General features: G+C 34.5%; 3 protein-coding genes and 1 non-coding gene across 7 annotated transcripts; all 4 read right to left on the reverse strand.

Annotated features, from left to right (window-relative positions):
* Positions 1 to 4,121: 4,121 nt before the first annotated feature.
* On the reverse strand, positions 4,122 to 12,888 carry LOC129873610 (DExH-box ATP-dependent RNA helicase DExH17). 4 transcript variants are annotated; one of them, XM_055948737.1, is made up of 29 exons: positions 12,673 to 12,888; positions 12,501 to 12,542; positions 12,325 to 12,406; positions 11,588 to 11,771; positions 10,968 to 11,129; positions 10,641 to 10,878; positions 10,519 to 10,555; positions 10,391 to 10,437; positions 9,811 to 9,848; positions 9,569 to 9,590; positions 9,254 to 9,466; positions 8,942 to 9,098; positions 8,815 to 8,866; positions 8,570 to 8,641; positions 8,337 to 8,386; positions 8,115 to 8,232; positions 7,961 to 8,024; positions 7,797 to 7,880; positions 7,596 to 7,721; positions 7,320 to 7,516; positions 7,052 to 7,240; positions 6,709 to 6,960; positions 6,554 to 6,603; positions 6,221 to 6,238; positions 5,994 to 6,076; positions 5,707 to 5,899; positions 5,381 to 5,418; positions 4,944 to 5,300; positions 4,122 to 4,870 (listed from the first exon to the last, which is right to left on the reverse strand). In XM_055948737.1, exons 3-29 carry the CDS (start codon positions 12,390 to 12,392, stop codon positions 4,335 to 4,337), a joined length of 3,645 nt encoding a protein of 1,214 aa, XP_055804712.1. In that variant the 5' UTR covers positions 12,393 to 12,406; positions 12,501 to 12,542; positions 12,673 to 12,888; the 3' UTR covers positions 4,122 to 4,334. The 4 variants fall into 4 exon arrangements, with proteins under 4 accessions (XP_055804712.1, XP_055804709.1, XP_055804711.1 ...); XM_055948734.1 differs by having other exon boundaries at positions 9,254 to 9,590; XM_055948736.1 differs by having other exon boundaries at positions 9,254 to 9,590; positions 12,489 to 12,542.
* Positions 12,889 to 13,281: 393 nt separating this feature from the next.
* LOC129873611 (pentatricopeptide repeat-containing protein At2g13600-like) lies at positions 13,282 to 16,862 on the reverse strand. The gene is made up of 2 exons (XM_055948738.1): positions 14,034 to 16,862; positions 13,282 to 13,911 (listed from the first exon to the last, which is right to left on the reverse strand). The coding sequence occupies exon 1, from the start codon at positions 16,358 to 16,360 to the stop codon at positions 14,177 to 14,179; it is 2,184 nt and encodes a 727-aa protein (XP_055804713.1). The 5' UTR covers positions 16,361 to 16,862; the 3' UTR covers positions 13,282 to 13,911; positions 14,034 to 14,176.
* Positions 16,720 to 16,879, reverse strand: LOC129875338 (U1 spliceosomal RNA). Its single transcript, XR_008763143.1, has one exon. It is a non-coding gene; the product is annotated as a U1 spliceosomal RNA (small nuclear RNA).
* A 628-nt stretch (positions 16,880 to 17,507) lies between these two features.
* On the reverse strand, positions 17,508 to 21,877 carry LOC129874406 (sirohydrochlorin ferrochelatase, chloroplastic). Its single transcript, XM_055949690.1, has 7 exons — positions 21,472 to 21,877; positions 20,249 to 20,335; positions 19,883 to 20,091; positions 19,723 to 19,784; positions 18,862 to 18,972; positions 18,621 to 18,713; positions 17,508 to 18,052 (listed from the first exon to the last, which is right to left on the reverse strand). The coding sequence occupies exons 2-7, from the start codon at positions 20,287 to 20,289 to the stop codon at positions 17,948 to 17,950; spliced, it is 621 nt and encodes a 206-aa protein (XP_055805665.1). The 5' UTR covers positions 20,290 to 20,335; positions 21,472 to 21,877; the 3' UTR covers positions 17,508 to 17,947.
* Between the last annotated feature and the right edge of the window lie 4,245 nt (positions 21,878 to 26,122).

A 26,122-nucleotide genomic window follows, 5' to 3' on the forward strand; every position in this document is an offset into this window, starting at 1 on the left:
AAGTTTGGTGGATCACTAATTTCCTGGAAATCAAAGAAACAAGAGACAGTGTCAAGAAGCTCAGCAGAGGCTGAGTTTAGAAGTATGGCCAACTGTGCAGCTGAAGTCACCTGGCTGGTAAGTCTGTTTAAAGAGCTAGGAGTCCAGATTGAACTACCTGTTAACATGATCTGTGATAGCAAGGCTGCTATTCAAATTGCTGCAAATCCCATCTTTCATGAGAGAACCAAACATATTGACATAGATTGTCATTTTCTAAGGGAAAGAATCTGTCAAGGATTGCTGAAGACCAAGTTTATACATACAAAAGATCAGCTAGCAGACATACTTACCAAGAGTCTAGGGAAAGCTCAACATCAACATTTACTAAATCAGCTTGGAGTTATGAACCTCTTCAAACCATAAGCTTGAGGAGGAGTGTTAACCTTGCAAGCTACCAAGGTTGAAGAGTGGTTATAATATTGTTATAAGTTGGTAAAAGTAGTTAAGAGTTTGTTAGCAAGCTGTTATGGTTAGTTAAAATGTAGTTAAGAATCAACTTGTATAAAGGTATAAATACAGTACATATATACAGTACATATACAATGTGGATGTATATATAAAAGGTGATGTACTGATGAATATACATACAACTTCATTTTACAGATATTTTCCTCTCTCTAAAACTCTCTGCTCTCCCTTCTCTCTATAACTCTGTTTGTTCACTCTTCATCTTCTTCCTCTCGTCTTCTTCATCTTCTTCATCTAGCATCTTGCATGCTTGCTCTAACTCCTTTGATGGAGTTATCAGAGACAATAGATGAGACACTATAGGTGTATCATTGAAATTATATGATAAATAATATGACGATAATTATTAGGAAGAATGTCGGGAAAATCTATTTTGATCAGTTGAGGTAAGAATGCAATATACGCAATTCGCCTGATAAGCGCTTGCGGTGGAAGGACAATATTATACATATTTTTTGTTTTTGTATTCGATATCTTTATTAGAGTTCAAATCATTTGAATTTGTATGTTGCTATCACCCATGCTTTTAAATTTTTTCCATTGTCAAAAGCCCAAATATAAAATTTCTAATTATGAGTGAATAAATCTCAATCATTCCGTATAATTTTATGTTACTGTTTATGCTTGACCGATTGTGGTGGAGGACCATATATAGCATTAGCAGCTAAGCTTTGGGACTTCACTGTTTCTGGACCACACGATCCTTGAATGTCAACTAAATATATATCTGCCACATAAAAGAGCTCACAAACATTATTAGAAAAAACAGAGAGAGTAGGTATTAAATTTGCATATTTCTTTGGTTGCCGGGAAATAAAATTGAGGTGAATAAACAACACGTGTTTTTTTCTTTATTTATTAATTTCAATTTTCTTTGTCCAATAGGGAAGCTATTTTGGCATTTACAGAGATCTGCAGGATCACACAGAAGTGAAATTATGATCCTTAAATGTTTAATTTGTATGGCAAATTCTATACAATTCAGCAGCTAGACAATACTACTAGAATCTGATACATATGGGTAGATTAGGCTAATGCCATGAGTTTGGACTTTGTTGGTACAGATGTTTGGTATTAAGTGGAGAAAGAGTATAGTTGCTGACTGATATCCATCAAGTTTCTAACTGATCCTCAAAAATTTCTCAGTTATAGCAATTGCCTGCTTTTTTTCTTTGCTTGAACTTACTAAATATTGATATATTATAAAATAAATAAGGAGATACGCAATTTATTAATGCAACACCTTAAGATATTCTGCTATTTTGTTTATGAATTATGATTTATTCATTTTAGAAGATTTTATAAGAGAGAGAGAAATTTTAATAGTTTTCACGTATTGTGAGGTTTTAAGTTTATGAGAAAAAAATATACCCCCTCTATCCATCTATATTTATCCACTATATAAAAAATAGATATCCAACAATTCCTAATTTACCCATATCATTAATTAGTAGTCATTTTCTTATTATATTTTTCAAGACATTGTATTTATTATATTCAAAAGGTGATATGATATATTTATAGTTTCTTAAAAATTGTACAAAGTCAATAATGAAGAAGTATTGTTGGACAAAGGGCGTAACTTTTAAGATCTTATTAATTGCATATCCAAATAACATTTCAAACTTCAAATGGGCCATTAATTTTGTTTGAGTCATGGTTCAAATTGGTGAAATGTCAGAAATTATAGGTGTAGATATAGTTATGAACGATAGTAAGCAAGTACATATTTTTATAGTGAGAATACTTTTTTTAAAAAGACTTGGGAAAATCTATTGCTAAATTGATATAACATGATATGCAATTCGGGTGATAGGCGCTGGGACATCACTGTCTTAAAGCCCCTGTATTTGACTATTAGGAATTCGACTACTAAGAACTGGACCACACTATCCTTGAACGTTCAACTAAAAATCTGCCAAAGAGTTAATAGTAGTAATTAGTAAGATATATATGAATGTAAATACTGCATTTATATATGTTCTCCAAAATATACTACAAATTGAAAAAATAAAACCTGAAAGAGGCCTACCTCTGCCAGATACACACATCCATAATTCCATATAGGATATTTTGGAAGTCATTGAGGAAATTTTACACATCCTTTTTTTTTTTTCTTTTGTTGATCATAGTAAAGAAAGAGAACATTGTCCAATTCATGAAGTTATTTTGGCATTTACAGGAAAAGACTGCACTTCATGTGCATAAATGTTACTACAAACTCTGTACTATATCAATGTTAATTCATAAATGGCAAAAATGGATCTTTTAGAGATCTGCAGTATCACATGAAGTGAAACAAGCATCCCAAAATGTTTAATTTGTATAGCAAATTCTGTACCATTTACCAGCCAGGCAATACAAGAATCATCCACTGATTAAGTTGTCATTTCATGTTAGACAGAATCTGATAAGCAAGAACTTAAGGCTTTACACTTCAGAAGAAGTGCGCAACGGGGATTGTTTTTGTATAGTCTATTTGTCCCACATCGGAAAGATCTAATGCGTATCTACCCGAGAGATGCTACAAAACTCAAGGCCCAATGACGGAATGGTGCATGCCTTTCACGGCCTTTTGTCTAAGAGCAAATGTAGTATCTAGGATATTTTTGTTCTTATAAATATAGACTTAAAAAAAGCAAAATAAAATAATTATCTTTTAACCTCATTGCAGTATTTCTCTCTCGAAATTTTTCTTTGTTAGTTTTTTAATTTCTTTATTAAAAAAAGAACATTGAGTTTAGTCGAACCACAAACGCACATGTGGGGGCGTTTGACATGAAACTTTTTCACGTATTTCTGGAGTTCCAACTCCGGAAAACACACTTTGACCATGCAATTCCGAATTCCAGAATTTTTAACAATTTAAAAAAACAACAAAAATCACATTTTTCACTCCGAATTATTCACAAACTCCAATTATATTCATGGCCAACCGCAACTCTAACTTCCAAATACATTTTTCATCTTTTATTCAAATTTCACAATCAAATATGGCGAAACGCTCACATAGTAACTTGAGATCAAACGTTTAACTGTATCAAGCAACAAAAAGCAATAATCTTACCCATAGGAATCATCTACTATAGCAAATAATCATAAAGTTGAAGAAGAAGAAGGAAAAACAGAGGAGGGGAAGGAGACAAACCTTAGCAAGCAGATCGGTGTGAGATGGTTCCGCCAAAAAACAGGGGCACGAGAAAAAGAGTTTTTGGCTCAACACTAGAAGCCGCCGAAAAGGGTAAATACTCGGTAAAACGAGTTCACTCTATTTATGGTGGTCCACAGGAGAATCGAGAACTATCCAGAATTCTGACGAAATTTGACTACCTTCTGTATGGCCATTTGGAAATATTTACTCCACCTTCTCTCTTTCAATTTCTTTATCCATTTTTGACTTATGAATAAAGTGGGCATTTAGTCTATCTCTATATATAATTTATTTTGCCTGTTACAATTGTCGAGGCTCTCAATTTCCTTTAGCTTAGTTACAGTTTCAAAAACACACAAAAAAATGATGCTGAGAATTTGAACCATGATAGGAGTTTTTGACACGTAACCATTCATAAAACGTGACACTAGTAACTTGTTAAATAAATCAAGTTACCTGCTATAATAAGTGAGAGTATGCTAATAATGTAGAAATTCTTATACGTCATAAATCACAAGGCAATACCTTCTAAATGAACATTACTGTGGAGAAAGTAATTTTATTTAACTAAGCAAAGGAGACCAGACAAAATTTCCTCGTCCAGTTTTTACTTCTTCCTATAGTTCTCAATATGCAAGTCATTGGATTCAACATATTGTAGATACCACCATGTTCACTCAAACAGAAATGTAAAAATGCTTTTAAACCCAAGAAAAGGATTTGGTTGGCTGATTTCTCCAACTTGTACTGAAGAAGTGTCCTGTTCCTGGAAACTTGGAGAACATAGTGGATATTTAACTTTATTCCTTATAAAGCAAGCATTTGCAGCTGACAACAATCTTGATCTTCCCACTGCATCTTTTCTTGAGGTTTCCATAGAAAGATCATTTTTTTCACTTGTACCTGGTGTGTATCCATGAAGAGTTAGATCCTCAACCTCTTCAATTTGTTTAATTGCTGCATTTTCCGCAACTTTTGCATTTTCCACAACTTTTGTTGGAGTTGTCTCTTGAAACCCAAGGATGGCAGAATTGTGCTCAGGCTGGTGTATTATGAAGGTTTCATTGGCCATACTGAGTAACTCGGATCCTGTGTTCTTCACATTCTCAATGCTGTGGAAGATCTTAGAATCCACAGGCTTATATTCGAATATCATTCCTTCATCCATTGTTTCAAATGGAACACTCCCAGTCTCAAAGGAAAGCTTACCTAGAACAGTATAATTTGATGTCAGCCTGGATATAATTCTATACCAATATAAGTGCCAAACTTCGTATATTACCTGTGTCACTAGTCAGGTAAATAGCCGAAGAGACGTAAGGATCTGGTCTATGATTTTTGTTAGAAAATGGTCTATTTTCTTCTAGATCGATATATTCTGCAGATTGAATGACCATGCTGTGACATGGGACTTTGGTTCTTCTAACTTCTTCAGATACTCCTACAGCATTCTCAACAAGAAGCTGTTTCTCACGAGTGCGCTTTCTGATGAGATTCAAAGTCTCTAATGATGGTGAACATGAATCTTTCAGTGAGGTCAAAGCAGGGAGGTTTTTAGCCTTTTCACGTATATGGTCAAATATCGTATTTTCGTTTATGATTCTGCATTCATCATCTTCGACCGCAGGAGCAGGTACCACTTCATTGATGTATATAGCAGCAGAAGTCAGTAACACATTGACGCACATAAACACAACACGTGAGAGCTTAAATTGCTACCTTTGTCTAGATCTTCATCTATTAGCTTGAAACTGGGCCTGATAACAGAAACAAGAAGCCAGTTAATATTCAGTGTGGAAGCAGATTCGACCTGTCATACATGTAAGAGAGAACAATAGAATCTGGATCCTTCAGTTTCCCCAAAACAGATCACACAATTATTTCATAGGATCCCATCAAATAGAGTCAGAATTTGCTAAAAGTTTAAACTTCCCTCTCCTATAATCCAAATAAGAAACAGAAACTACAAAAGTTAGCAGTCATATTGTCAATCATCATGGGTATCACATACTTTACGTTCATAAAAAGGGAAAGTTAGCTCTCACATGTCTGAGCTCCAACCAGCTTCAGTTAAACTGTGAGACACTTGGTATGATGCTTGAGCTGCATCTTCTGTGACCTCTATGATGCAGTCATCATTGTTCTGGAAGGAAGAGGGTTGCTTGGTTCTGTACTTCATCACAAAATTAAGGTCAATCACCTTTATCAATACAACCTTTTGATGGAGATCAACACCAACTGCAGAAAAATGAAGTGATCTAGTCAGATAAAACTCAGGGGGAGAAGGAGTACACATAAATGAAACTACACATAGAATGTGTGAGGAGTTAACTAAATTCATCAAATATCAGATCTGCTTTAACAGTCAGCTTCCCTTGCTGAGGACTTGGCACCATAACTGTCTTGCTATAAGGGCTGTAAGAGAGAACCAAAATATCAGTGAAGATCACTACTAAATCTGACATTCACAAGAATTTCATGAATTTAATAATATAGTTGGTATAGTTCGGCAGTTTCTGAGGCTTGATTTGGAAATGAGGACCAAACTTCTAAGAGTACCTAGGAAAGTCATCCACCCTGCAGCAAGAAAAAAATTTCCAAGTCATTCTAGTGGCTAAATAATCTTAAAGAGAAACTTAACATCATTAGTTCATAAGTAGAACAGCCAAAGGAAATCATTAGAAAGGCGTCAAACGTATGACTAGTCATACAGAAGTAGATGCTAATAATTTGTTGAGAACCTTCTTTTTTTCAAGAAAAATAATGATAATCTGAATTTGAACTGATATAAACATGTTTTGAAATGTTCATATTTTGTTGAGAAGCTTTTCTTTTCACAAGAAAAATGATAGTCATTTTAAAGTGCACACTTCATCTTTAAGAATCTATTACCTTATTTTCTCATGAAACAGTACCAGATTATCTTCTTCAACCCCAACCACCTATCAGAAAATTTTCAACTGAATGTCATTGAGTAAATTCTACAACAAAATAAGTGTGATGTACAAAATTGCGCGCAGGCGAATTTTTCCCTATAATTACCATACCATATCAGCATAATGTCGTTTAGTTGTTTGCACAGGTTGTGACAACCTAGTCAGTGTTACCATAACCTTGGACTTCCCTTGCCTTTGGCTCTCAGTTTCCTCAACCCTCATCTCAACTTCTGGGGGTAGTGATAGTAATGACTCTTTTATATGATTCCCGAAAGGATATTTTCTGCCAGTGACCATCTCTATTTTCCTTGGATCTGCATCGGAGAGTGAGGTAAATGATTTTACTCCCATTGAATGCAGTGCCTATGCAGGAAGATAAGTGTACATCAGGAGAAACCTTAGGAATCTGTCTGTTCCCAACACATAAACTATCAGATCAATATAAGCTACAAACCTTTGCTGTCACCATTCCAATACCAGGCAATTGTTTCAGCAAGTACGGACTGTCATCCCAGACCTTTTGATACAAAGATTTGGTTAGAAGTGCTGAACTCAAAGCTCCTTGATAGTTCTTCCTGTATAGGAAATACTCTTTCATGCACTTTGCAATTCTGTAGCCATTTGCACATATAGAGTTCATGTCCTATATCATTAAAAGACTATTAGCCCATAGCAATGCTTTTGATGCATGGTTATAAAATACATGAACTTGATGACAAAACCTGGCTAAGGGATAAATCATGGACTAAAGGGTCCCCCGTTAGGCAGTCATTTGCCAAAACAAATATCTTCTCTTCTCTGGTTTGGACCCGCTTTTTTCTTTTCTCTTTGTCCCCAAGGATGTGAAAGCGGAGCCGATTGTCTTTGTCAATGTTTATGTCATTCAGGAGCTTCTTTTCATTGCGCCTCAATTGTATCCCTTCATTTTACAGGAAAGTGAGATATAACACCTGTTGCAATTACTCAAACGTTTTAATTTGTGGAGTATGAGAAGATACAGCTAAGTTCCTCAGCACGGCAAATTATTTGAAGTGCATCCTCTATGCTACAGTTTCCAGGGGCTTGCATGATGTGCTTCATCGTGTCGAATTTCAGATAATATTTCGTCATCAACTTTCCAGGTTCTGCATAGACAAGAGGCAGAAATTAAGATTCCCAACATGGATATAAGACTATACTGCATTCTGAAATCTCCATACCAAGAGGCTTTAAGAGGAAACCATCTTCATCTGTCCAAATCAATTGATACCTTGACAACTCATTTACATTCTGAACACAAATATCTGGAATATATATTTTAAGTCAGCACATATGGCTAAATAAACTTGAAAGAACTTCATAGTTTACCAGTGTCACTGATCACCTTGCATATGCCTCTCTAAACGGTCGCCAGTTAGCCCCTTCCTCACTGCATATTTCTCTGGATTCTATATTTTGAGTGAAGATTGTTAGGAATAAAACTTTACAGAAATTGCAGATAGATCATGTTCTCCATTAATCAGCTCAGGAAGATATACCTTTCTTATTCTTACATACAAAAATGAGCATTTCATCCATTCAATTGCTCCTGTTATATCTGACACGGTCAGTTGAACAATCTCTGCTGTTAGGTGCTCTGTAATACATGGAAGCAATCTAAAGAGAAAGAAAACCACATCAACTTCTTGGTTTCACAGTCCGTTTTGGATGAACCCAAGATCAAAAAGCATCACTAACTAACAAGATGAATAGTTACATACTGTGACTCCACCAATTCGCATCCACTTAATAAATTCTCGTACAAGTGAACCTAATGTGTAAAAGAAGGTTCAGATAGGAAAATTAGCAGCAATGATCAAGATGAAGTACAGAAGATTAGCTACTGACTGATGACTTCAGGGAAAGGAGAAAAGAGAACATAAAAAAATTACTCTTTCTAAGTCAAATTTTCATAATGCAGTGAACCTTATCTGTGCCACAATCGAAGACTCACAGTTTCTTTTCTGGTCATGATTATGACCATTCCCGTGTCATCAAATGGTGGTCGACCTGCTCTTCCTGACATCTGCAATAGTTGGATAATATATAGTTCTTATTTGGAACTAACAATAATTTTACTTTAGACGTAGGTTTCCAAGTGTGGACAAAATCATCATCTTCGAATTCTAGATACAGTACAAATTTGTATTGCCGAATACAAATGACTTAGCAGAGGGACCCCAGGGATGAGTAGCATGCCTGCAGGACGGTTGATCTGTCATATTCCATGTAAATCCCTTTTTCCTTATTGCTGGAAAGAACATGATAGAATTACAAGGATGACATCTGACTTATGAACAAATTAGATAATAGCTGGTGGACATACAAGTACTGAGTTGATTTAAGCACAACGGTATGTGCTGGTAGATTAATTCCATGGGCAAGAGTATTTGTAGTGCACAGCACTTGAATATCACCATTCAGAAAGAGGCCTTCAATGAGGTTGCGGTCGTTCATGGAAAGACCACCATTGTGATAACCAACTGCATAACACAGATAATCAATAATCTGCAGGATCTAGACACCTACATATTCAACATTCCACCACAAAGGAAAAAAGAGAGAATGAAAAACACATTTTTGTTTCAATCAGGGGTCTGATAGTGCCGCAACAAAAGGTAGGGAGGATAGTACATACCACCATACAGAATATAAGACTGCATTTGTTTGTCTCTACATGATAGTGAAGCTTCCCTCAACCTTTCTTGTTGCTCTCTACTTTTGATGAAAGGATTTGAATGACCAAAGGTCATTGCTGTCTGAGAGAGCTGTTGTGCTGCCTCTTGTGCTCCTTTTCTGGTTGAGCAAAAAACTAGAGCAGATTTTCCTCTAGAATGTTGCATGAGAATATCTGTACAAAATCTCATGCTTAGTGCTAGACATTGAATAGAACATAGTAAGGAAGAATAAATTGAAAATAGGAGGTATGTCACAACTAGCTTCTTATGCTTACCGAAGACATAGTTCTGTAGGCGCTGGAAAAGAAAATCAAACAGTATTGTCAAGATATTAAGAGGCATTTCAAGGTGTAATAATGAAAATCTCTAGCCATCCCGTAAAAAATATTCCAAAATTTAACAAAGCAAGACATGAAACTGGATAGAAGTGGGGAGACATTCAAAACCTTTATTTGTTGAAAGGGGTAAGAGAGGCATAAACAGAAAACTGAAAAAGAAAAGCCAACAAACAACATACCTTTTCAAATAGAAAGTCATTCTTCGCCGGAGTGTATCCTGCAGACAAAGGGTTGGCATTGCAGAACTTATAAGAAGCTAAGGCAGTGTTTACCCCAGAGGCATGTCAATGCACTTCCTACAAAGGCGCTTGATACATTTTATAGGCATTATACCGACATGTGTGACTCAGTTTCCTCACTGTACTTCCCTCTCATTTTATCAGAAAGTACCCTCTCTTCCAAAACGAAGTACTTTGTCATTTACTTGGCATTTGGTTCACAATATTATCCAATCAAAGATCTAACTGGGACCTGCTTTAATATTTTTGTTTGAACTCAGTTTAACACTTCCATTTTTTTTTAGGTTTTAACTTAACAATATTATAAATTCAAACTCCCAAGCGTAGCCCTCCCACCTTCCTAACTAATACCAAGCAATGCGTATTATAACTCTCTAGATCTTAAAACAGAGAAAAGTCAAAAAATGACACCTAATTTGAGATAAAGGTAGTGCTAAGCACAAACTGCTTTGACTAATTGAGTTAGGCTGTAACCAGGACTGAATCAAATGGAACATTCATCGTATGCATAAGTAAATACCAAAAACTTTGGTAGTCAACTTCACGGGTCTCATTTCTTCCCCAAACCTGCATATTGGACAGTGTCATATAGAATTAAAGGTTATTTTCTTTGATCAATAAAAAGATGACATAAATATTGAATTCTACCTTTTTACTCCTTGCTTGGGGACCATGAGCCATTCCGCTGCATAAAGCAAGACTTACAATCAAACTACTATATCAGCGATTATCATAAAATATTGACTTGTTTGAACTGTCTTCAAATTTACCAAGGTCATCAATGTTGGGAATGGTTGCAGAAACAGCTAAAAAACGGACATTAGCTAGAGCACTTGATTTCAGTTCAGGTTTACGAGAAAGCATTTTAATTCTACTGACAATTGCCTCCAAAGCTGCTCCACGAGGATCATTCAAGAAATGGACTTCATCAATTAGCACCAATGCAATATCACCAAAAAAACTCAGGCATCCATCATTTATGCGATAATGAGTCACAGCATCAAACTTCTGCAGAAAAATGGCAAATTCAATGACGAACAGATAGTTAGCCACAAAACAGAAAAAGAGTGGTGGCTGGCTTTCATCTATAGTCCGACCTCAGGAGTGGTAAGAATTACATCAGCGTCCTGTATATCTGTGATTTTGTAGTTCTCATTGTCCCCTGTCAGTTCCAAGCAATTTATCCCCCATGAACCAAGCTTCTGGTTCCAATTACGAAGCTTCTCTTGTATCAATGCTTTTGAGGGTGCAACATATATCTATTTATCACAAGAAAAAAGGAGGTTGCAGTAGTGTTAAATGACTAAAAGATGATGAAAATTTCAAATGGCTACATAATCGTCTTTGCACGGGCAGGAGTAGGCAAAAGTGACAAACATCACTGTGAATATCCTGACTGACATATGCAATTTGAAACAATATATCAATCTACAGGACGTGAATAGGAATAATGACCAATAAAACCGTGCATTATTGAGGTGCTAACTCTTTCATCCCAAAGGATGATCCTTTTGGTGCTTGGAAATGATAGATAAAAAGTTGAAGCAAAAAGAGAGTCTGAATAAGCTGGTAGTGTGAAATAAAATAGACAAGGCATGCAGTTAAGGCATCATAAAATGAAAGTTTTCCAGCACGTTTGACTCCTTCCATTCAATGGATCATTCTCCTTGAAATTGCAAATTCAGTTATCTTGTGCAAAACATTAATAGAAACTTACAGTCTTCAGAGACCCCTTTATGTGAATAAATTTTCCCTCTCCTGAAATAAACCTTGAGAGAAGCCTCAAAATGCATAGTTCAAAAAGCACTGTTTTTCCACTTCCCGTTGGCGCTGAGATTACCATGTTCACATCCGACAAGAAACAAGCAGGAAAGCATTCACTCTGCAGTGAGTTAAAATATCTGCATGTAGAAACAACAGTACCTGAAATATTACCAACTAGTTTGGGATACTAAAGAATGTGATACAGTGATAGCCTAGCGCAGATGTGAAGCTTCTGATCAAACATTCATCTCGACAGTTTGATTTGTGACCAAGGGCAAATAAAAAGAGCCAGCAATCATCATTGAAGCATTTCTAGGAATCTGGAAACAGTGTACAAGCTCCGTGGCTAGTCTATGTGTAGTGGCTTCCTAAATGATTTACGTTACAACAACAATAACTACTACCCCTCAATCTCTACACTAGAGGTTCTCTAGATCCCACTTTTTTATCCCTACACGTGCATACAAATTTCAGGTGATGCCCATATCGCAGTAGGAGAGTGTGTAACTTCTTCATTTCAAGGATTCCAGTACAATAAGCCACTTGAACAGTGAATTGACAGTGTTGACTAATGGAAGCCTTAATAAAATTTTACACAAAATATCTCAAACAAACAATAAAATTTCCTAGCACTCGGATATAAAAAGGCGCATAGAAATTTGATTGATAGGATACTGAAAAGAGTAGTACCTGAAACTGAAAGTTGAACGGAAAACAGGAGGCAAGTCCGACACAGCTTTAAGCGCATAGCCATCCATGATTATCTAATTTCCTGATAAAAATGTACGTCAACAGATTTCACCTCAATCCAAAAGCAAAAAAATACATTCGAAACAACACATAATCAAAATTACATTATTACCGACCACAGTATCATTCGTCGATATGGATTACCGGCTACTGAATTGCTGGAGTCATGTAAGGATGAAAATCACAAAGCATTAATCGAAATATTTATGTCTATATCCGTTTTGATTGCTATATTACCTCTTTTTTCGCTTTAAATCGCTGAAACTAACAACATTATGAAATACTTACTTCGTATTGTACCGTCAGAATTGGAGAAGACTGAGCATTTCAACTGAACTCGCAATTCTACTGCATCCGAGAAAATCAGCGATCACTGTTTCCTTTGAAGAAATTAGAAGAAGAAGAAGGGAAATTCAAAGACAAAATAGAGAATCTGTAAATCGAGTTGTTGTCGAAATAGATCGGTAGGAGCTCGACGGAGGAGAGATGGTGAAGAAAATTGGGATAATTTGAAATTGGCGCCGATTTATGTTTCATTGAATTTGAAAAAGGAAATTTATATGGGGCCCCAGCAAACAAGCCCAAATGAATTGTATATTAGTAACGAGAGATTAGTAATTCACCAAGTATACATCTTTTTTCATTGTAGTTATTTCAGGAAATTTCATTTATATTATTTGAATGTTGAGTTGATCTACACGCATCTATTGTCAATTGGGAACAAACATTTAGCCATCTCAGCATCCAAGTGTGTTTTAATATAAAGAAAGTGATAATTTAGTTAAGTAAAGAGACAATGAATAGTTAAGGTACGAAACTAGCGAAAAAATAATAGTTTCAATTTGTTTTTTGTTATTAACTCTAAAAAAAATCATATATAAACCCATAAACTAGTGGTGAGCGGCAACTGAACAAAACTTTATTTTCTTTTGTATGAGTGAAGTAATAGTTACAGAAAAATTTTCCATTCATTATCTTTAAGGAAACTTAAAAGTAAATCATCTCTCAAGTAATTATCAAGAGACCTGCACATGCACTAGCACACCACTGTATCTCGGTTTAGCTTGTGCGCACATCGACTAATTCCATGGGGTACCTGTCACCTCCTACTAATAACAGGTACTAGATAATTCTATCACCACTGCTACAATAGATGAGAAGAAATCACCTTCATGCGAACAAAAAATTGCCACTTCTTATAGGCAAATAATCAGTGTTCCTGTTTCTAAATATCATCTTTCTGGAAATATACAATGATTGAGTAAACAATGAATATTGATCTGAAGAGCCTTGACCTTGGGTAAAAGGTCATAAACTACACTTTAAAGAATGTTTGCGACTATTTGGGATGAGTCAATCTCTCCTTTTTGTTTCTATAGCCAACTCTTTTTCCTACTTTCCAGCCTTTCTTGTTTTTTGGTGGCGGTAGAAGAAAAAAAACTTCTACTACTATGCCAAGGGATTGAAATTAGTGAAGAGAGAGCTTTCCCTACTTGTATTGCAGTTCCATTACAGCTTCAGGCATTTCTGCAGCAATGATTCACACATTTACTCCACGGGATCATTTATACACTCAATTTACGAGGATAATGAGAGGGCATCAATGCAAATCTTGGATTTTCAAATTGAGAGTGATCAAGAATTCTCACCATTTCTTAGATTTATGGACCCAGTTCAATTCAATGGGATCTGCATTCACATTTTCTACACCAAGAATGTTCTCTAGAACTCTTTTGACCTCTGATCTGCATCTGGTGGCTTCATTTAGGTGTCTTTCAAAAGTTGACACTATCTATGTGAGCAGCATATCTGACCTCATTAATTCCAAAACCCCGTAAATTTCTGTGAACTCATTGTGAGAACCATCCTGAGAATAAAAGAAATGCGGTTGGTTCCGCACTTCTATCCAACTACATCCCCCGCTTTTCCTCAGTCCTTTTTCCTTCATTTGTTTTCTCATGTGTAAGACATCTAACCATCTGCCAGCTGAAGCATAAACATTTGACAGCAACACATATCCTTCGGGATGCTTTTCAGCCAGCTCTGAAATCTTTTCCGCCACCCTTTCTGCCATTATCTCACTTCTGTATGTTTTGCAACCACTTAAGAGAGCTGCCCAGGCTTGAACTTCTGGTTCACAGGGCATGTCCAAGATGAACTTCTCTGCTTCAGAAAGACGTCCTGAACGAGACAGCATGTCCACTACACAGGTATAGTGCCTATCATTCGGCTGTATATTATAGACCTTTTCCATTGAATTGAAGTAATGGAGTCCTTTATCTACTAGTCCACAGTGGGAGCAAGCAAATAAAACAGCTAAAAGAAGCAGTTCATTAGGTTTACGGGACTTGGTCCGTTCAAATTCTTCAAAAACAGCAAGTGCTTCCTCTGCAAAACCGTTTTCTGCAAGACCTTGAATCATAGCTGTCCAGGAAATCTCATTGAGTTTGGGCATCCTTTTGAAGATTTTCTTAGCGCTTTCAACATCACCGGATTTGGCATACATATCCACAAGGGCAGTGTCGACAAAAATGTCGGAGTGAAAACCAAGTTTAATTGCCTTACCATGTGAGTTCTTCCCCCTTTCTAGTGAAGCTAAGCTCGCACAAGCACATAAAACGCTAGAGAAAGTAGACTTACTTGGTCGTTCTCCGGACAGAAGCATGTCACCGAAAACTTCAAAAACCTCATCAAATTTTTCATACTCCAAATAACCAGTTATTAGTGAATTCCATGAGATGTTATCTTTTTGGGGTATCTTGCCAAATAGCTCATTAGCTTCTTCGAGCTGGTTATTGAGACTATAGCCACTAACCATTGAATTCCAACAAACAACATTCTTCTCCAAGATCGAGTCGAATGCTACACGCCCATCCTTGGTGCTTCCACATTTGCAGTACAGGTCAACAAGTGAGCTGCCAATGTAAGCATCTCTCTCCATCCCGATTTTTAATATATGTCCATGAACAATCCTTCCCATTATTGAAGCTTCCAGGCTAGCCAACGCACTTACTACACTAGCAAAACATGACTTGTTTGGTTTAAACCCTTGTTGGACCATGCGAACGAAGAGATTCACTGCCTCTTCTGCATCACCACTCTGACTGTACCTCGAGATCATCGTACTCCAAGAAACTTCATTTCTTTCTGGCATCTCATCAAAGATACGACGAGCTTCTGCCAATTCTCCCATCTGAACATACATGTCAAGAATCGCTGTCCACGAAACGACATCTTTACTCTGCATCCTATCAAAAATTGTCCTAGCTGAAACAGTATCATTTAGTCTCAAGTTAAACGTGATCAAAGAATTCGAAACTGACAAGTTATTTTCATAGCCAATCTTAACAATCAAACCCAATACACTCATTCCCAAATTAAAATCACCCCGCTCTCCACATGCTCTAATAATGGAAGTAAAAGTGACAGCATTAGGCATAACTCCACATTGAAGCATCTCCAGAAAATACTTCATTGCTTTAAAACTTGACCCATTTTGAACAAGCCCACTGATAACTGCTGTCCACGAAAACAGATTCTGAAATGGGTTTCTCTCAAAGTACAGAATCGCCTCTTCAACTTTTTCAGACCTCAACAACCCCGAAATTACAGCTGTCCAAGAAACTTCATTTCTCTCAGGCATTTCCTCAAACAGTCTACGAGCTTCGTCCAGCTTTCCCCATTCAAGATTAGCAGTAATAAGACAATTATGCACAACTAAGTTGAACCCATCAAACTCCTTCAGCATCTGATTAATTTCATTTGGTTTTCTGGATTTAAGGTACAAAATAAGCAACTTAACGGCAATATGCTTCTGAGATGAAACGCCTTTTTTTATCAAATGCCCATGAAAAATGGTCCCTTGGACTATTAACCTCTTTTCAATGAAGTAGTTCAAAACGGAAACAATCTTGTGAACATTATCTTTCAAGTTTTCTCTTGAATTGGATAAAATAGACCTCACAATACTAATCATGCTGAAACCTAGGCCTAATTTCTACGGTTGTTTAATTGGGTTTAAAATTTCTTATTTACCCCCAAACTTTTTTTCAAATTAACCAAGAATCTGATAAATGTTTCGAGGTTTAACGACGAAATGTTGGGACCTTCAAAGAGTGTCATATGACAAACATTAGCATGAAATTAACAATTTTATAAGCCCCGACATCCTAGGAGCACCAACTTATAATTAATTTAGAGTAAACATAATAATTTTCACATACTTGAAAATAGAGACTACCAGAATATCAGTACATTTTCTATTAATAGTAGTACCGGTAGTTGGGCCTCAATAATTCAGGAAGCCCACCAGTGAAAGATTTTGTTTAGATTTGGTAGGAGCCGCGCGAACGCAGGCCCCCTCTACCACAAATTATGACGTAGGCTCGGCCACTTGGGCCGACCTTAGGCGGGCGCCCCTTCAAAGTGCAATGAAGGTCACCAACCTAGGCCATGGACCTTTAGGATCGCCCATTGACCCCGTCCAGGTAAGTATGTTCCAGCGTAGCTCCCTCCTCCTTTTTTATTTCGTTCCAGCACCTTGACTGCCTTTGTTTCTACCGATGTGGGATAAAGCTCACGTACACTTTTGACTTCACCCCTTTTCACCCCCCTTATAATCTTCTGTATGAAATGGAACATCCTTCCACCTTTTTTTCCTTTTCCTCTTTAAACCGCAAATTCAGCAATAGCTTATAAAATACGAGTATATAACTTCTTGAAGATTTACAAAACTTTTCAATATGAAGAATCTCCAATTTCCATTAGTCCTAACTTTTCTTTGAGGGGTGAAGGTCACGATTTACAGCCAAGTAGCAACTACTGAATCAGAACCCAAAATCACTTCGTCAACTGTGTAATTCGTTTCTTCTTTTATTTAATCTTTTGTTATAAATCACAAGTTTATGAAACTGCAGGAGGACGAAATCCAGGCAGAGCACATGCTCGAATTAGTGACCAAAGATGAAATATTTAAATTCTGCGTCATCCATTTTTGCACATAACTATATATAGTGCCATATTCAAACAAAGACGCCACGGAATAGCAGCGAGCATGGTAATCATGAAAAAATGAACATTCATCTTATTGACGAGAAAAGCTAAATACAAATATCCAACCCATGTGAATAAATCCTTGTTTATTTATGGTAATGAGTAAAGGAAGACACTACAGCACAAACTATTAGACTGCAACACTCTCAATCCAAATATGTTGAGGAATAAATAGCAACCCACCGGCACCTGATGGGCAGCCATGAGTTTAGTAAGACACAAATGATAATTTACAACAGACAGGATAATCAGAATTGCAGTCCAGCACTTGCAACTCTCCATCAGCTGTGGGGAGTAACTAAGCATCCTCTAGTCGATATTTGTATTTGAAATGCTATTACTAACTCCCAAATATCGAAGTCCTCATGGTAACTTGGATGCTTGAGTTTTGGGAGATAATTGAACATACTGTCAAGCAGCAGTAACTCAGCATCCAGACCCGAATAAGTCAACTTGCATCGGTAACAACTCCTCTCTACATAACAAAGTCTTGCTAAGCTTCATAAGTATGTTACTGACGGAGGCGACATTTTCCAGTTCCAGCACAAACTGAACACTCATCTGCTTTCCCGGCGATATGACTTAGGCAATGATTGATCCTATCATTCACCACATCCTGTAATAACATCTTCAAGAATTAGAATTTTAACCTACAAGCTTTCTATAGAAGAATTTCAATGAGAAAACATTTAGCTGTTTTTAAATCAGGTTTCTAGAATTAAAATTTCAACCAAACAGCTTTATTACGGAAGGATGTCAATGCCAAAATATCTGACCATCACGGTCTATCCATGAAACAAAAATTTGCTAGTTACTTGAGCAATAAGAGTGTTGGGATTTAAATAGGATGTTGTGAAGTCATTGTCACAAAAGAAACTCAGATTGAACAAAGCATTCAGTAAAAAGGAATTCTAATACAAGAGCCAGTAGCCTAGGAAAGAAAAGGCAATTGCAAACCAATTAAAATAACAAAAGCCCTAGTTAGGCAAGAACTGCTATAGGGCCAGTGACTTAGGAAAGAGGGGAGTTTAGCAATTATAAGGGCAAGTGTTGATTGACCTCACCAGCTTGAATGCAAACTATGGATTAGGAATAGGCGAAGGTTTCAATATTGATGGCTGCCATATGTAAATGAAAAGAATAAATAGTGAGAAAGTGAATCTAGCGAGGAAAAGAAGTCTTACAACAAGTAATTCATGAAGGCCAAGAGGTGCTGTAATGACATATGATACTCCTGGATGCTCCTTTGCAGCTTCAGCTGTTAAAGAAGGAATATCCTGAAAAGGGAAAGGTCATAAGCCTTTGCACCAAGCTCCTTGCCTTTAACTCTGATATCACGTCAAGACCCTAGAACTATACATCAGCGGCAAATTTTACATCAGCAAGCACAAATTAAGAGTTGAGACTACATGAAACGAAAGATACCTGGTTCCAATGTCGTCCAGGAGAAAGGAAAAAGGGGCTCACAATAACTCGACGTGCTCCTCGTTGAACGCATAAACTAAATGCATCTCTGATAGATGGTTCTGCTAGCTCCTAAATGTCATAAAAGAGATACAGAGTAAAAATGAATATTCCAACTTTTGAGAGGATTAAAAAGAAAGGACAATAGAGAGATTAAGGATGTGTTTGGAACAAGGTATTCTTAAGGATAGGAAATATATCTATATTTGTATTTGAAGTCCTCTCAGTGAAATCAAATATGTGTTTCATTTTTCCAGTTTTTGTTTCTCAATAGGTAGATTTGATATCATTTCAACTACTGATAACTTTTTCCAGAAAAAGTTTGAATTATTATTTTCCATTGCCTTTGCTTTAAACATCCAAACATTAGGATTTTCTTACTCCTACCACATTCTTATTTTCCATTGCCTTTGCTTTTAACATCCAAACATTAGGATTTTCTTACTCCTACCACATTCTTAGTCCTATAACCACTTCCCAACCCCCTAAAGCGATTCCTTTATCCTCTCAATCCTTGTGATATTTTCCCAGATTTTCTCATGATATATATTTTAAGATGATTTCCTTATTCGCAAATTTGATACTATTTCTATTTGTTTCTTTTCTAAAAAGGTATATTTTTTATTTTTCATTTTCATTTTCTTTTGCTCTTTAACATCCAAACATACTTCTAGACTTCTCATTTCTTATCCTTTTCCACTGCATTTTTCTTTCCTCGTCAGTGTTCTAATCCCAAACAGAGTGCAGAAACAAAAATAAACAGAGAAGGAATAAAGAATGAATCGACAAATCATACAAAGAAGGGGAATAAAACATTCTTACCATGTGTGCAGGCTCCACAATGGGATATTTGGTTCTCTCTCTAAACATTGCTACAAATTCATCTGACAGTTATCATCAAAACTACAACTATAAGCAACTCATATGAAACCAGCAGCAAAATTGAAAATAAAAATAAAAATGAAGGGTGCCAGAAACTAACTTAGCATAAGATTGGACTCATTTCTACGGGACCCATGGTCCACAATTATCACTCCATCGCCTTCTTCTATCCCATTCAACCCCTCCCTATTTGAAGTGGCCATACGATACCTTTGTGGTAAATATCTCGATTTTGAAGGACCCGCATGCAATTTTACAAATTCAGGAACTGCAATTCCTGGTTTTCTAGCTGGGTATGTACTGGTTAAGCTTTCATCATTTCAACAACACAAAAGAACATCAATTAATCGTACAAACTTCCAGTTAAATACGTCTAATGAACTTAATACTAATCAATAATTAAACTTTATGAAAATTACAACATGAACAATCTGTTGCATGAAAACATAAGAAAACTATTAATTACCTCCTCAAACTGAGATGAGTTTGTAAAGACAACGAATCCATTCACCTTCTTCCAAAACCGATTCGATTATTCTTCCATTTTCCGGTACTAAAAGATAAAATGTAAAAGCCCAACTGAATCAGACGTTTTCTCGAGAACAGCCCAAACATAATAGGAGAAATTATGAAAGCCCGTTTTTGAAAGGCGTAACGGGTCACAAGGCCCACAATGCTTTTTTTTTCTTGAAATTGAATGTCATAATTCGAGGCTGTACATGAATTCAAAGAGTTTTTATATGAAGTTTTAAATTGTTGAATTATGAAACATAACATGTGCACTATATATGAAAGATAAAAAAATAGAATTGAGTTCAAATTTTAGAATTAAAATGAGCTACTTGTAGTTGACTAATATGATAACTAGTGGTTAATCACATACGCGTAAGTCATAACTTAGAAAGGGAGTCATTATTAGTGAAGAAAAAAGCTCTAGTCATTAATGATTTGCGACTCAAATAGCACGAATGCAATAAGTTTAGCAAATTTAGATTCAACACAACATTTATGAAAATACCCAACGAAAACACAAATCTACAAACTTAAAGTACCTAATTTCAAAACAAATCCTAATGAATTTCTTTCTTTGATTTCAGTAGATAGGCGGGCAAGATTTAAAAATCAGGGAAGGGGAAAACACAAATCTACAAACTTAAAGATATCTAATTTCAAAACAAAACTTAATGATTTCTTTCTTTGATTTGAGCAGAGAGGCGGGGAAAGTTAAAATGAAAAAGGGTCTAAAATATCCATAAACTATTGAAAATGATACAAAACTACAAAAAGTACCATCCATCTCCTTATTAGCCCCAAATACCCTTGATATCTATTTTAAGTCCCATATTGCTCTTATTTTTTAACTGCCCCCAATTTAAACCCAATTAATAAACTCATTAATGACGTGATGCTCATCTACCCCAAAATTTATTAAGCACTTTGAAAAACTCCATCACAACATGAAGTCTATTTGGTGCTGGTAATCACAGAAAACACAGCATAATTACCAATGTCAGCTGAATTAAGGCTCCCACTTAAATTCTACTTGAAATTTATACATATCTCTTAATGGGAACATAAAAAACATTACCCAAAATAGAACTCCCAAAAACAATTCTGACCCAGAAATCCAATCAATCATTTGCAGTCAAAACAACGAAAATAACAGATAAACCCCAAGAATCTATATACCTTGTTGCCTTTTTTTGTAAATACGTCGTATATCCTCTGAGGTAAAACGTCGAGCAGGTGGTGGTAATTGGACGGAAACTTAGAATCCCAAAACGGCGTCAGAAGATGCAGCTGCACAAAAGGCGTGGTTAAGCCTAAGAAGATTACAGATTTCCGGTGGGTCAAGGTACATAAACACGCAGGCTACAAAATTTTCCGGTATGTCACCAAGACCTGGTTCACCGTTGGCCGTCGATTCATTATCCGCTGGGCTGGACAATGATGCGCCCGGGCGAAAATTACCTTTAGCTCTATTTGATTTGGGCGGGTCGATTTGATTTGGGAATGGGTGGGGTTTTTAAATTAATTTAGGTTAATTGTAGAATGATCAATAGATGAGTGTCATTACTAATGAATTTATTAATTTGGTTTAAATTTGGGGCAGTTAAAATAAGAGCAATATGGAATTTAAGTCATGTAATTTCATGTCATAATTATAAATCATGAGATGAAATCTTAAATTCTTCAAAAAGTTTGATTTAAGAATGAAAAAAATTATTTCTTTTCTAATTTGTCAAAAATGATAAATAAATAAGAAAATCAAATTGAAAAATATTTGATAAATAAATAAAAACGCATGAAATATTAAATTTTGGACACCCTTAATAAAAGAATAACAGAGTGGTACTACTATGTTTTAGATGGAAGCTGATATGGAAGAAAAATAATAGTACGAAACAAATTACTTATATGGAGGGAAAGGAGGAGTAGAGACGCGTATACGTAATAATAATAACATTATAACAAATAAAGAATATTGTGATAATTATTTAGCAATTATAATATAATTTTTGTTATATTATATTGGAAAAAGATATAAATTTTCTTCTGAAATTGTATCGAAAAGTCAATTATACTCTTAAACTATCATGGCGACCTATTACATACTTAAACTACCTAAAAGTGAAACTATTACACACCTGAACGCATAACACCACTCTCATAGTATGTGGTGTATTACACTCGCTGGCACGCGGCGTCACGTCAGTGCCACATCATCACCACGTCAGAAATTATAATTTTTTATATTTTTTTCTTTATTAATTAACCTTTTTTTTATTAACTAAATTTTATACTAATTAACTATTAACTATCCATCCGATTTTTTATATTTTTTTTCTTTTCTTTATTAATTAACTTTTCTTTTATTAACTATATTTTATACTAATTAAATCCTAATTAATTATTAACTACCCATCCGATTTTTCATATATTTTTTTCTTTTCTTTTCTTTATTAATTTGCTTTTCTTTTATTAACTATATTTTATACTAATTAACTCTTAATTAATTATTAACCACACATATAACCCCCCCCCCCAAACCCCAATCATCTTCTCCACCAAAATGGGGAGAAGAATTCTTTTTCTTCTTAATGAATTTTGAAAGAAAAAAAATCAAAAAGAATTCTTCTTCTTCTTAATGGATTTTGAAAAAAATATATCAAGATTCAAAATGGAGAGTAAATAGAGGTGGGTGTAAAGAAGAAGATGGTAGGTAGGTGTGAAAAAGAAAGGATGTGGGGTGGGTGATTTTTTTATTTTTTTTTCACTTTAATAGGTTTTGAAAGAAAAAAAATTAAGATTCAAAATGGGAGTAAATGAAAGTGGGTGTGAATAAGAAGAGGGTGGTGGGTGTAAAGAAGAAAGGATGTGGGGATGGGGTGATTTTATTATTTTTTTAATTATTTTTACTTTACAGAATCCGACGCGCTTTTTTTTGCCACGCCAGTTGTAGGAGGGTAATAGTTTCACTTTTAGGTAGTTTAGGCGTGTAATAGGTCGCCATGATAATTTAAGTGTGTAACTAACTTTTCGGTACAACTTCAGGAGAGAATTTATGCCCTTTTCCTATTATATTTAGCAATAATAATATAATATGAGTATTTATAACCAATATTCTATTTAAATACCACTATTCAGTGACTCTAAATATAATAACATTAACTCAACTACCACTAAAAAAATTACGGCAAAAAATATTATCTCTAAAGGAAAAAATTGTTGACATTAATAACTTTTGGGAAAAGACTCAAATATGCCATCGAACTTTAAGAAAAGACCTATTTATATTATCCGTTAAAAGTTTGACTCATCTATGCTATTGCTGTTTGAAAAAATGGCTCATGAAGAATACAAAAGTTTCTTCAAAGTTTTAAAACTTTAACATCTTTTAATGGTAGAATTTTCTTCACAACTCCAAATCACTTGAAATTTTGATCATAGACATAGTGAACTTTAAAATAGTGTTTTGGGGATCTACGTTCAAAATTTTAAGTAATTTGGAATTGTGGCAAAAATTCCACCATTAAAAGAGGTTGAAATTTTGAAATTTTGAAAAAAAATTAAGTGTGTCTTTTGGATTAGGTTGAATTCAAGTTTAAAAGATATTGAATTTTGATTTCTAACTCGGAGGGATGTTACTATTGAAATTTAAGATGATTTCGTGAAAAATTGAAGAAGTTGAAAATCTGAATTTTTGATATTCTTCATTAGTTCTTGAAGAAGAAGAAGACAAAAAGTACATTTGATTCATAAAACTCCAATAGGAAAGTGTTAAAAGTTGTTTAGGTGGTTTTGCAAAATTGGAGTTAAAAAATAATGGTATAAATAAGTCTTTCTTAAACGACAATGACATAGATGAGCCAATTTTTTAATGAATAATATAAATAAGTATTTTCTCAAAATTTGATGACATATTCAAGTCTTTTTTCATATTGTTTGTCGCAGTGTAAGTTAATTCCCAAGCCACCTCCCAATATGAAGGCATTGGAAGTTTGCAACACCCATGGAGATAAATTTATTAATTGCGACATCAACATTTTTTTGGTACATATTTAAGTGAATGGTGATGCCCAAGAAGTTCTTTTTTTTCTTTTTAATTTCTCCATAGTTGTGTCAGATGGGTATAATTAATGATGGTTATTTATTTTGGACAAGAAAACATAGAAGGATTAAAATTAAGGGCATCAATTAATGAAGTAAATATCAAACAACATGGAAGTCTTACCAAACTATATATTAATTAATTAGAATAAATGTGATAATGATGCTACCTTCATATTACATATTTTCTTTAATCTTCATCTATCAATGCTAAAACAATATAGCCTACTAACACGTTAAACTTTTGAATTGAATCAATAAATATATAACACATAATTTACATTAAATCATGGCTAAAAATGCTATACCCAAATTTTTTCTTTATGTTAAAGGAATTCAATGATTAGAGTACATTAAAGAAAAATATTGGTATAATTTATTATATTATCTCTTTTAATAAAAATAGATTTATTTAGTTTTTAGAATATTGCTCAATTAAGAATATAATTAAAAATAATTATTAATTTAAATTTAAAATTTTAAGATTTAATTATTTGAGATTATTTTTTTTAATCTAAATGACTATTAATTTAGGACAAAAGGAGTACAATATTTGGACGACATGAATTTAATTGAATGTTATACATGCTTGCTTTGGGTTGGTGTGTGTTTTGATGTCTCATCAATTTTATTACTCCCTGGTTATATTTTAGTAGTCATAAATATGCTTTTCGAAAGTCAATTTGATTAATTTTTAAAGTTAAATTATATTAGTTTAACTCAATATTAGAAAGTAAAAAATTAGATATTCAAAAACTATGCATAAAGTACTATAAGTTACAATTTTTTTCATATCAATACTATCTTAAAATGTTAATCAAAATTCATATAATTTTACTCTAAAAAAAAAGAAATTATGACAACGAGACGAATAGAGCATCACCTAAAGGAACATTAGTAGGCCAATTATGTTAGTTGTCCAGTAACTTTCAAGCATGGATTCTATTACTTCATCATCATTGATTTTTTTTTTGTTGTTGAAAACAAGTCAAGAAATATGTGGATTGGTTGGTGGGACATCAATAATATTTTTTCGAGATAAAATATAAGGTTATTTGATTTTGTATTTGATTATAAATATTAATTGATTTTTGAAATTATTTTATCTCAAAATTAATTATCCCAAATACCAACTTTTATATCCATGAGCCAAATCTTGGATTTTATATATGTTTCGTAATTTTAAAGAAATTACTTGCAACTATTATTAATTATCTTCCTATTTGAAGAAAGTGTGCAACTATCTAATAGTGGAATAAATTATTGCCATTGTGTAAATGAGTGTTAGTTGTTATAGTAATACTTGAGATTTTTGCTATTTTTAGTTGTCGTGGTTATGTACTAATTTAAATGTCTTATTTACTTTAACCAAAAAATGAATAAAAGTTACAAATATTCCTTATTACTTCCTCCGTCATATTAGTTGATCATTTTTTATTTTACACATGCTTAAAAATTATAATATTTAAAAGTAACGTGTAAAATTGAAAGTAATCAACTAATATTTTGAAGTAAAGTGTCTTAAATTATACTCTTTCCGTTCATCTTTACTTGTTTAATATGTTAAGAATAATTGTCCAACTTTACTTATCCAGTTTGGAAAATCAAGACATAAATTTATCATTTTATTACTATTTTACTCTTAATATTAAATACTACTCATTTTTCAATATTTAGATGACTTATAATTAATAAGAATGTTATAATAATATTGCTCTATTTATTATTC

Source organism: Solanum dulcamara, chromosome 11 (assembly GCF_947179165.1).
Source record: "Solanum dulcamara chromosome 11, daSolDulc1.2, whole genome shotgun sequence".
Classification (NCBI taxonomy): Eukaryota; Viridiplantae; Streptophyta; class Magnoliopsida; order Solanales; family Solanaceae; genus Solanum; species Solanum dulcamara.

Bases quoted from the DNA above. Each gene is read 5' to 3' on its own strand.
- LOC129873610 (XM_055948735.1), bottom strand. From the start codon at position 12,392: ATGGATGGCTATGCGCTTAAAGCTGTGTCGGACTTGCCTCCTGTTTTC. The intron at 11,772-12,324 runs GTACTACTCTTT...TTCTACATGCAG, and splicing joins CGTTCAACTTTCAGTTTCAG to ATATTTTAACTCACTGCAGA. The intron at 5,900-5,993 runs GTTAACTCCTCA...ATTTTTCTGCAG, and splicing joins TCTGATATTTGATGAATTTA to TTGGTGTTGATCTCCATCAA.
- LOC129873611 (XM_055948738.1), bottom strand. From the start codon at position 16,360: ATGATTAGTATTGTGAGGTCTATTTTATCCAATTCAAGAGAAAACTTG.
- LOC129874406 (XM_055949690.1), bottom strand. From the start codon at position 20,289: ATGGATTCGTTGTCTTTACAAACTCATCTCAGTTTGAGGAG. The intron at 18,714-18,861 runs GTATCTTTCGTT...TTCCCTTTTCAG, and splicing joins CTGGACGACATTGGAACCAG to GATATTCCTTCTTTAACAGC. The intron at 18,053-18,620 runs GTAAGACTTCTT...ATGTTATTACAG, and splicing joins GCCTTCATGAATTACTTGTT to GATGTGGTGAATGATAGGAT.